Raw genomic sequence first — 10,805 nt, 5'->3', positions numbered from 1 at the left:
TTAATATTATTAAAAAAACAACTTAATTGAACGATAAATTGATTTTACCATTAAAACAGTGAATATTTTCCGAGATCTTTGTTAAATTCGTTTGTCTTCTATATTATGATTTTGATTACTCTAATTGAATTAGGTACGCTAAATTATTTAAACAGTTATTTTGCATTATTATTATTTATATTACTTAGATGGAAACAAAACAATATCATGTGTATCATTTCGACATCGATTTGCCTGTAAAAGACTTTCAAAAGTTTATTTTTTGTTACAAAACAAACACAAGAAACACTAAAGACTTGATTAATGAATAGTGAAATCCTTTACTAATTAATTACCGCGCTATTGGCAAAGTTTAATGAGCGATTGCATAGTTCGTAAAACAATATTGATTAATTATCGCACATAAGTAACATAAGATTATTTATTTATTTATAATCTCAAAATTCGCATTTGGAAAAAGTATGAAAAATCTATTGATAGAAAACCAGCGTATGCTCTGATGCCGGATGTTCCTAAGTCTTGTGTTCTAACTTATTTATATTTAGGAAATGAAACTGTTTTTCCGGATTTAAATCGCGTATATTTGTTTTTTCAAACAAACCGACGTTTCGGGCCCTTTACAGGTCCCATGGTCACGGTTGACCCGGCTTAGCTTTGACTTTTAAAAAAGTGTAGGAAAACTAAATTTGAATTGAATTGTATGTCTCAAGTACTTTCTATTGTTAAGCAATACTTTTTAATCAACAAATAATACTTTACAAGTAACTTCTTCAAAAGCAAAATTTTCTTATATTTGTTTATTTATTTATTTGTTTATTTATTTATTTACCATAAGTTACACTTTAAAGACGTAAAACTATTTATATTTAACTTAATTAACAGTTGCGGTGTTATGTTTTTCGTATTTCATTGACAAGAGGAATGAATATTTTTTACGCAGGCGACCAAAGAGCAGGCCTCTCCTGTATATTCCAAAAATATTTTGTACGTAGTGATAGAGATGAAGATAATGAAGGTAATAGACTGGTTTCACTCTATAGTGTAACTTAGTGGTTTACGATTTAAAACGTCTCAATCTTGATGTGGGATGTAATATTTGGGACGTATCTAGACATCTACTTTTATGGTACAAGAAATTTACAAAGTATTAGTGCCTGGCCATATCACACTTTTAGTAGAATAGGTCTTCCTTCCTCCCTACAAATGAAGCCAAACCCTTTAAAAATTAATTTGTTCATAATTAGCCGAATTATAGTCTAGGTGGTACGGTCATAAGAATAAATTTATGGGCGTAAATTTATTGCTACGGCCACGAGTGCAGCTTTTTCTTTTTCTATACTTACAGGTTAATTTATTGCATCATCTACTCTTTTTATTTAGCTTCCCCAATCCTTAAAAATTATTGTCGGAAAACATTTCTTTCTACTTTCAAGTCTGTGAAATGAATTTATTCGTAATGATTAAAATTTTTTTCACCTCAGCAGCTCGAACAAGGCTATTTTGCTGTGTGAAATCAGTGAGCAAAATCTTATTTTGCTCACTCCGTGAGAAAAAGTAGCTTTTTGCTTTTTAAGTGGAGACTTGTCATTTAATGCGAAGGGGTCTAATACAAATTCGACATATTTCAAAATCAGTCGCTCCGTCCCTTTCACTTCATTACAAGAAAAAGGAAAAAGAAAATTATGGTTTATTCGTACTTCGATATTTAAGCTACATAGTAGACCCCCACAAAATGGCTGAACGGGTGCACGTTCGGAAACTCGTCAATTCATCTAAAAGATAAATTATGTGAGAAATACAAATACGATTTTATACTATGATAATTTAGTTTTTACAATTTTCATTAAAAATAAAGCAAGTGTTGCAATAAAAATATGCTAAATTTATAACGTCAATTAAAGATAACAATATTTACAATGTGTGATTTCAATGAATACAAGCGAGAACGTTCCGGAACGCAATAAATAAAAGCGCGCTTTCTTTTTTTTTTAATTCAAAATTTCTTATTTGCTTGCGATAGGTACTTCTTTGATAGTTAATTGGATACCTACCTACGTAATAAAATAGAAAATATGAGCGATTCCAGTGAAGACGACAATTTTTTAATTCCTCCAGAGTTAGTTGAAACTGTTAAAAATGCTGAACTAAGTTTCTTGCCTAGTAAATCTCGTGAAAAGTACCTGAAAGTCTACGAACATTTTGACAAATGGAGGCACGAAAAGGGCGCAGGAAACACTATGTCGGAAACTGTGCTTCTGTCTTATTTCATTGAAATGTCGCATATAAAACAGCCGTCAACGATGTGGAGTATATATTCGATGTTGAAAGCTACATTACAAACTAAAAATAACGTCCATATAAACACTTACGCAAAGCTGATTGCGTTTTTGAAAAGATCGGCCGTCGGCCACAAATCAAAAAAATCGAAAGTTTTCACGGCTGCTAATATTGAAAAATTTCTTAATGAAGCTCCAGATTGCACTTTCCTAGCCGCAAAAGTAAGTATTGAATATTATTACTGTTGTCGTAGCGTTATATTTTAATTGTTAATACAATTTGGACTTTGGTAGTTATGTTATCAATTTCTATCAACATAATTATACTTACCTACTTAAATGTGTTGTTTTGGCGACTTGTATTGGAACTTTATGGTTAAAAATAACGCTACATATTATGAGAAATCCACGTTTAAGACTGCTCTAAAAGACACAATACTTATTGACGTTTTATTTATGTTTCAGGTCATCCTTATCATTGGAATAAACGGAGCATGCCGCTCCAACGAGTTATTGAATCTAACTCCTAATGCCATTGAACAACATTCCAGCGACCTTCTTTTGATTAACCTGCCAAATACGAAAACAAATATAGACAGGTCGTTCGTCGTCCGTGAGGAATACGCACACGTTGTCCAGAAATATAAAGCATTGCGCCCTCCCAATACGATCACAGACCGCTTTTTCATACAATATCGTAATGGAAAATGTACGCGGCAACCGATGGGTATTAATAAAATAGGAGCGACTGCACGAGAAATCGCAACATTTTTAGATTTGAAAGAGCCGCAGCTATACACTGGCCACTGCTTCAGGCGAACATCAGCCACTCTTTTGGCAGATGGAGGAGCTGACCTCACAACGTTGAAGCGCCATGGCGGTTGGAGATCAAATACAGTGGCTGAAGGATATATCGAAGATTCAATAGAAAATAAATCAAAAATCTGTAAGCGTATTATAGATTCGATAAACCTAAAACAGTCTTCGCATTCTTGGGCACAACCTAGCACCTCCAGTGATGCGAATCATACCCAAACCCGCCCAGAATCACCAACTTTTACGGTGCGGGAAGGGTCACAATCCAGCTCAACTCATAATGAAACCTCGACCACTACTCAAGTAGCAAACACTACGACGATTACTGTTCCAAATAAAACAGTAACTTTTAATCTACAGAATTGTACAAACTTCACGTTCCACTTTTAATTTTTTGTAAATTCTGTATTTTTGTAAATATACAATGATGCATTTGCTTTCATGACGTGTTTTTATTACTTGTCCCTTTAGTATATATATATGTTCTCGCTGCTGAGGTGAAAAGTTGTATGTATCACGCGAGAGCAAAGTTATTTTGCAGCTCGTATTTTTGAGTCCCTCGCTTCGCTCAAGATTCTAATTCTGAATCACTCGCTACGCTCGTGATTCAACTATAGAATCTTTCGCTTGCTCAGGACTCAAAAACAGCACTCGCACCAAAAAACGACTTTGCTCTCTTATTGAACAAATAACTATATCTATAGTCGAGTGTATTAAAAAATCGTATTTTTTAAATAAGGAATATAAAGTAAAGGTGCTCTACTGCTACTAAACTCCTCTTTTCTTGTTCATATTTGTCATGTGTTCACATATTGTTTACGATTATTTTTCATAGAAGGTATCAAAATGAATCATATGTAAAATATATCATTTTGTTCGTGTTATCCTGACTTAATAAAAAGACGAGACGTGCTTTCTTATCAACCCCTATTTATTGCGCAATCTTTCATTACCTGTCCACAAAGCGAAAGAGAAAAGGATAACAATAATAATATAATCGAGATACCACAATTACAATTGCTTTAAGCAATTTTCAGTTTCGCGAAAATAAAATAGTTTAATTGCTTTTATGTCAGCTGAGGGACAAGCGGCAATAAACTGTTAAATTGCCCTATAAACTTTCTTTACTAGCTCTGATTATAATGTTGACTGTGCTCAGTTGTTTGTAAAATTTTTGACAAAATTAGAGTATATATTGTATTGAAATATAAATCTTATCTTAGTATATTTATAGGTACGAACTTCAACTCTAAGGGTGAGATACATAAAATAAAATTTGACTTCGACTAAACAAAAATGGTGAGCTCAGCAAGTTTATCGTATTTACAAAACAAACTATGCCTAAGTTTAAGCAAGAAATTACGAAGTAAGCTCAAAGTTATAATATATTTTCTTGCTTAAACTTAGGTAAAGTCTTTTCGTATATACGGATAACTTGTTCTGCTTGCCATTTTTGCTTAGTCGAAGTGAAAGTTCGTTTCTTTTATTATTTATTTTCAAGGGATAACAAACAATTGTACATGGTATGATTACATTTGTTGTTAGGTTAAGTGACATAAGTACACGTACAATCAACAACATTATCCACATATTAATTTAAAAGAGATTTATAAAAGTTTTATAAATCTCAACCTAAGTCTATAATCTGTTTCAATCCATTTTAAACGAAATGTAAACAAAACGGTTTGGTCGAATTTCTAAAGTAATCACTCAATAAATCAAATAAGTAAACACTTTCACGTATATTTCGAAGATTTTGACTTGATATCTCATCACTTTTTCCAATAATATTCATTTGAATAACATCGTAAAATCGTATTTGAAAAATGGCAGTCAAAAAGTGGGGTTATTTTTAATCAAAGATGTATGAGTAGTCTATGGTTGAACAGTGCTGTATGGAAAAATACACTCATTTCAGTTCATTCAATTAAATTTTTTATAATCGATTAGTAAATCAAAAATTTTAATCGCTATCGAACGAGTATCTAATTGTAAGGATTTCAAGGAAGATTTAAAGTTAAGATTTAGGAAATTTTAAATATGCTTTTATATGTTATGTAATGAGAACCACTAGTATGACTCAATTAAATAAATCGATTCATTCAATTAATTGATGGATTTGTAGTTGGTAGTAAAATTCGCCATCACTAAACCGTCTATGGTCGGGTCAATGACTTGTTTGCTTACATTTTGCTTAAAATGGATTGAAACGAAATATATACAATAAGACAGTTCAAAGAAAAAACCAGTAAGCTATACATAACCATACTTACTTCTATACCATAAGAACAAAACTTGATATTTTTACTAAAATTTCTAACCTTCTCATTTAAGAAATGAAATTTTTTTCGGATCAAAATGGTGTAGATATATTTGTTTTTTCAAACAAACCAACGTTTTAGTTAGCCCGAAACACAAGTTTATTTGTAAAACAAATATAGGCGACGTAGATCAGAAAAAATAGTTTAATTTCCTATGTGTGACAAGCGTGAAAACCTAAGAACTCGATATTCTCCATTTTATAGTACATACTGTAACCAAGAAAGGCTGATCAAAGCTTGGGATACATGAAGATGGTAATATCATTGATTTTAGAACCCTTTGATGTTTAAAATCTCTCACCTACGATAATAACATTTTGCACGGTGGACCCGGTGTAGCCGACGCTTTTAATAGATATTTTCAGCACGTTCAGCCACCCTACCAATAACTATTGCTCTCAAGAAGTAATACCATCTCAAAATTTGAGTGCTGGCAATATCTGCTCTGCATATAGAAGAAAAGCAGATTTAGTAAAATGGACCCGAACAAAGGCACTGGGGATGACAGAATACCTCCAATCTTTGTTGTCAAATGTATAAAGTCACAGACAAGACACCACCTTTGTCTTTGATTTTTAATAAATATATAAAAGAAAGGTGTTTTCCTGACAAATGGAAACTGGCAAAAATTGTCCCAGTTTATAAAAAAATCTTTTCACCAAAGTAGAAAATTATAGACCAATATCCATTCTAAATGTCTTCAGTAAAATCTTTGCAAAACTTTGTCATTTCATCGGGTCGATCATTTTATCCTTTTATCAAAACTCCACGTTCTGGGAATACATGGGGATCTATTGTGATGGATGAAGTCTTATTTCACCAGTAGATCTCAAACGGTTGTCATCGGCCGGCGGCTATAGGTCGGACTATATTAATATACCCTCTGGGGTACCCCAAAGATCCGTCCTGGCTCTACCATTCTGTAATACCTTTTTATATGATATTAATATTATATATATAATTGCATATCGCACTCTAAATTTCTTATGTACGCCGATGATATAAAAATATATCACGCAATGTAATCGGAAAATCACACCATGTATCTCCGAAACGCTATCAATTGTTTGGTCGAATATTATAAGAGAAATCGTATCACAGTTTATACAGGTAATATCTTTCAGTCATAGTACATGAGTAATATCATAGCCCTCGTCCTGTAAAGCACTGTCCTATAAAGTCTCACAATAGCTCAGTTGAATACAGTGGAACATGTCCGTGACCTAGGTGTTCATTTAGATCATAAATTTACTTTCAGTCATCATATTGACACTATAACCAGTAACGCTAATTAATCCTTTGGTTTCGTGATGAGAATGTGCTCCTCATATCGCGATCTTGTACGTTTTAAAAACAGTGATCTGCGTACGTACGCAGTACACTGGAATATGCATCAACTATTTGGTCACCTAACTACAAAAAATACATAATAGAAATAGAAAAATACACACAGAAGTTTGTCAAATTTCTTAATTTTAAAACATTTAAGTCATCTTCATCTTACAATGGCAGCTATAAGAACAATAATGTACTACTGTTAGAACAACGATGAATGGATATGTTATATATGTACGTGCAATATTTTAGACGCAAACATTGATTGCCCTGTAGCTGTAGACACACACATACACATGCACAGACATAAACGCACACACACTTCCCCACTTAATTTGACAAACCAGCTAACTATGCACCATATTATGTCCACGACTTAAATTTAAAATACCTACTGTTTTCTCTTAGATGATACGTTTGCTACTTTTTCTATGTTTAAAATTCTTTTTACTGACTACCTTATAACACGGGGCGATCTGTTATTGTATTGTTACAAACAAATAAAATTTATTTTGTTACTTATTATTTGACAAACGCCGTTGATTGTCTGAAATAAAGAAATAAACAAATGAAAAGAAAAAAAAAGGTATAATGATTCCAAGTAGAATGACTACCTCTACTATTGGTACCAAAAGTCAATGGATCGCTGGCTGCGAACCTTTTCGAGAGGTTTACGATCTAACTTAGAAAACAAATTATTGTGCCGAAGGATCTTATCTCAGCAAAGTGGTGCTTCTTTTAAGCTCTTTGCGGCGGAATGAATGCGCTTCTTTTTCATTAGACCGCCAAGTTCTCTAGAGATGGAATAGTTTCGTAACAAACATTAACACACGGACACTTCACTTGTAAACCGTTCGTGACTGATCTTGGCGAAGTTGAGCGTGTTGACTACCGAGCGCTCTTTTGAAAGTAATCTCAACTTTGATCTTCGATTCTTGAAACCTCTCGTGAAAGTTAACTTATAGATTGATTAGTCATACAAAAAAGGCTCTGAAAATTGGTTGAATCCTTCCGTAAATTTGTAAAAACAATCAAAATTTCGACTGTGGACATTGTGGATTATGTATATCGATTTTTTATCTATTTACAACGAGCTTCAACATAAATTGCTTTGGCTAAGCTTAATGAATTACAATAGTTCATATAATTAACCTTATATCAATATTTCTTTGAAAAATTCTTTGGAGAACTTACCAACACTTCGTATTAATGCGTAGAAAGGCGGCGCGGTCATGTACCAGTACTACAACTACCCTACCCACCAGTGGAGTCACGGGTGATGAGATTTTTTTCTGTTCGTAATAATTATTGTAAACATCATAAAAGTAATATTCAAATACCTGCCAAATTTACGAAGTATTGTATAATTTTTAACAGCGGAATGAGTAACCGTGTGATTTAACTAGTACGATCCCAACTCCAACTTTTTACTTACGCGTATAATGTTCAAGCCGAAAATGTTTCGTTAACCCGCTCACACATTTCTGAACCTTTTATTGTGAACTTAACGATTAATATTTTTTTCTAAGTTGTATTGATACGTGGTAATCGTAATGTAATAAAACATCTTTCGAACAAAGAAGTGTACAAGAATAAGACAAATTATTTGTTATAATCACTACTCTTGAATAGTATTTATAGAAGGCAATAACTTAAAAGAATAATTACTTATTTTACGCTACCATATCAATCAGGGGAAATTAAAAGGCACCTTCATCACATAAGCCTGCGCATGACGTAGTACTGCATGTAATTATATTATTGCGAACGATGGTGGCAGGTGTACCGAATGGGTAAATCGTGGCTTATTTCGGTAAATGTTACCTTGACCACCTCCACACGAATGCCGACTAAAATATATACCTAATAAAGCCACATATCGTTCGCCCAAATGTAATCGTCTTTAATTTATATCCTATTAATATTAACAAAATGGCCATACATTTTTTGTTCGTGTACGTACGTGAACACGACGTTTTGTTTCCTCAGCTAAGGTCCCATTTGCTATGATATATGAGTTTTATTACGTACTGTTAAGATGTGAACCAATATATATAATTGCAAAACATTACCAAGTGTAATGATCAATACAAAGATCGAATACAAAGAAAAATTCCTTCGATTTGACGGGTCTCGAACCTGTGTCTGTATGTCAATTTACGGCAAATGCTAAACTGACCCACAGATCGAGTAGAGACCTTATGAATTTCTCTAAGCGTTTGTTATATTTCTTTGTTTTTGGGTTTGACGGCTTTTTTGGCGTAGCACCACCTCAGACAAATCTATGAAAGTTTTTCTTTACTCAACCTGTTACCTTTACCAGAGGTTGATTAGGTGTCTGTATGCCGATCTATGGTGGAGTACCTGGTTATTGTCGGCTCACTGGGAACAGCACACGTTCCGCTCGCAGCATGCTCGCGAACCATGTACACACTAAACCGGGTACTCACTAGCGAGCTGTAACCGTAATCGTTGCATGTTATGTAAGCAAAAATCATAGTGTGTACGTAGTTCGCGAGCTTGCAGCGAGCGAAACGCGTGCGGATCGCAGTGAGACATCTGATTGAATACTGTTCTCCTCATCATCTGTCACGTTACAGTTACAGCTCGCTAATGAGTATCCGGTTTATGATTTTTGGTAACATAACATGCAACGGTTACGGTCACAGCTCACTAGTGAGTACTCGGTTTATTCTTACCAAGTATAGTTTTACAAGTTTTACGATCTGTGCCTTTTTCCTGTGCCTTTCTGTGGCTTGCACGCCGGTTTTTATGGTGTCGCCATCCATCTCTGAGACCCGGGTTCGATCCCCGGCCGGGTCAATGTAGAAAACTAAATTTAGGGTATTTGTAGTACCAGCGTTGTTTCCAATTTTCATAACATAACGTCATTGATGTTGTCTAATATTCATATTTATGTAAAGACTAAAGACATAAAATTGGGAGATATAATTAATATAAGAGTCGAAGATTAACCGTTACGTTAGAATGTGAAGGATCTCATGCAAATAGGGTACCAAATATAAGTAGATAATTACTATATATTTACGTACTCATGCTAGAACATAACAGAGTTTTTATTTACAGAGATTTTATTAAATAATAAAATAATTACGATATAAAGAAGTGGCAAAAGAGAAAAAAGCTCGGAGTCCTAAATAAATAGCAACAATTCCTTTCACCGTAAATGGTTTCTTTGTCAATACCGTACCGAAAAGAACATGAGCTTTAACCCTTACGGCATTTTAAATCAAAGCAAAACAAGTAGCAAAGTAGATATTGTAATTATTGCAAAAAAATGTAAATCTTTATTGAAACATTAAAAAATATAGTACGTTGCAATGGTATAAGTGGGAGGCCAATGTTACGGCGCATCACTCACACCGCAGTAGTCAAACAAGATCACGATGTGCACATTTCGTCGCGCTGTGAAGTATCATGTCCCCTACTGGAACCAACGACGAAGATTTCATTGAAGGTTGAGATATCCAAGGCCCCCGAGAATGTTCGACGCATCACTATCGCGACCGTTACTTTTTGGTTCGCAACGACGGCCACCAGAGAGCACTTCTTCCTCTCTTAGGTACTTTACGCCGATGGACAAATCCTTTCATCACGATGGCATTATAGGGTATGCCATCAGTACGATAAGAAGAAGAAGACTTCAAACCTAAAATAGAAAAGTTCTAATTCTTCCCCTGAGATTCTTATGGTAGTTTTAATGACATCATTTTAAAGTTTTCTATAATAAAATGAATTAGATGCAAAAAATGGAAACTACCTGGAAAAACTTTATTAAAGCAGCTTAATATACAGAATGTACCTCCTTTAACGAGCGGTTCTAATACGCTGTTATAGTTTATGGCTCCTTGGGCGCAGTGTTATATACGCTGTAAACACATAATTATACTACATTTTATTTTTTTATGGTACATCATACTACATTACTATCTGGGTGGGTTCTATTAAAGCAAATTTACAGGTTTTAATAATATTTTTCCGAGAGCTTCTTTTTTAAAATTTATTTGATCTGTCAACAATTGTTACACCAATAAGA

At 33.8% G+C, this 10,805-nt stretch overlaps 1 protein-coding gene across 1 annotated transcript; it reads left to right on the top strand.

Annotated features, from left to right (window-relative positions):
* The first annotated feature begins 2,111 nt into the window (after window positions 1-2,111).
* LOC113237508 lies at window positions 2,112-3,544 on the top strand. Its single transcript, XM_026474009.1, has 2 exons — window positions 2,112-2,498; window positions 2,742-3,544. The coding sequence occupies exons 1-2, from the start codon at window positions 2,238-2,240 to the stop codon at window positions 3,480-3,482; spliced, it is 1,002 nt and encodes a 333-aa protein (XP_026329794.1). The 5' UTR covers window positions 2,112-2,237; the 3' UTR covers window positions 3,483-3,544.
* Window positions 3,545-10,805: the final 7,261 nt, after the last annotated feature.

This window comes from Hyposmocoma kahamanoa, unplaced genomic scaffold (assembly GCF_003589595.1).
Source record: "Hyposmocoma kahamanoa isolate Upper Pololo Valley unplaced genomic scaffold, ASM358959v1 93, whole genome shotgun sequence".
Classification (NCBI taxonomy): Eukaryota; Metazoa; Arthropoda; class Insecta; order Lepidoptera; family Cosmopterigidae; genus Hyposmocoma; species Hyposmocoma kahamanoa.
This window is presented reverse-complemented; position numbering and strand designations above follow the sequence as displayed.

Excerpts from the sequence above, each read along its gene's own strand:
- LOC113237508 (XM_026474009.1), top strand. The coding sequence starts at position 2,238 with ATGTCGGAAACTGTGCTTCTGTCTTATTTCATTGAAATGTCGCATATA. Across the intron at positions 2,499-2,741 it reads GCACTTTCCTAGCCGCAAAA|GTCATCCTTATCATTGGAAT; the intron begins GTAAGTATTGAA and ends TTTATGTTTCAG.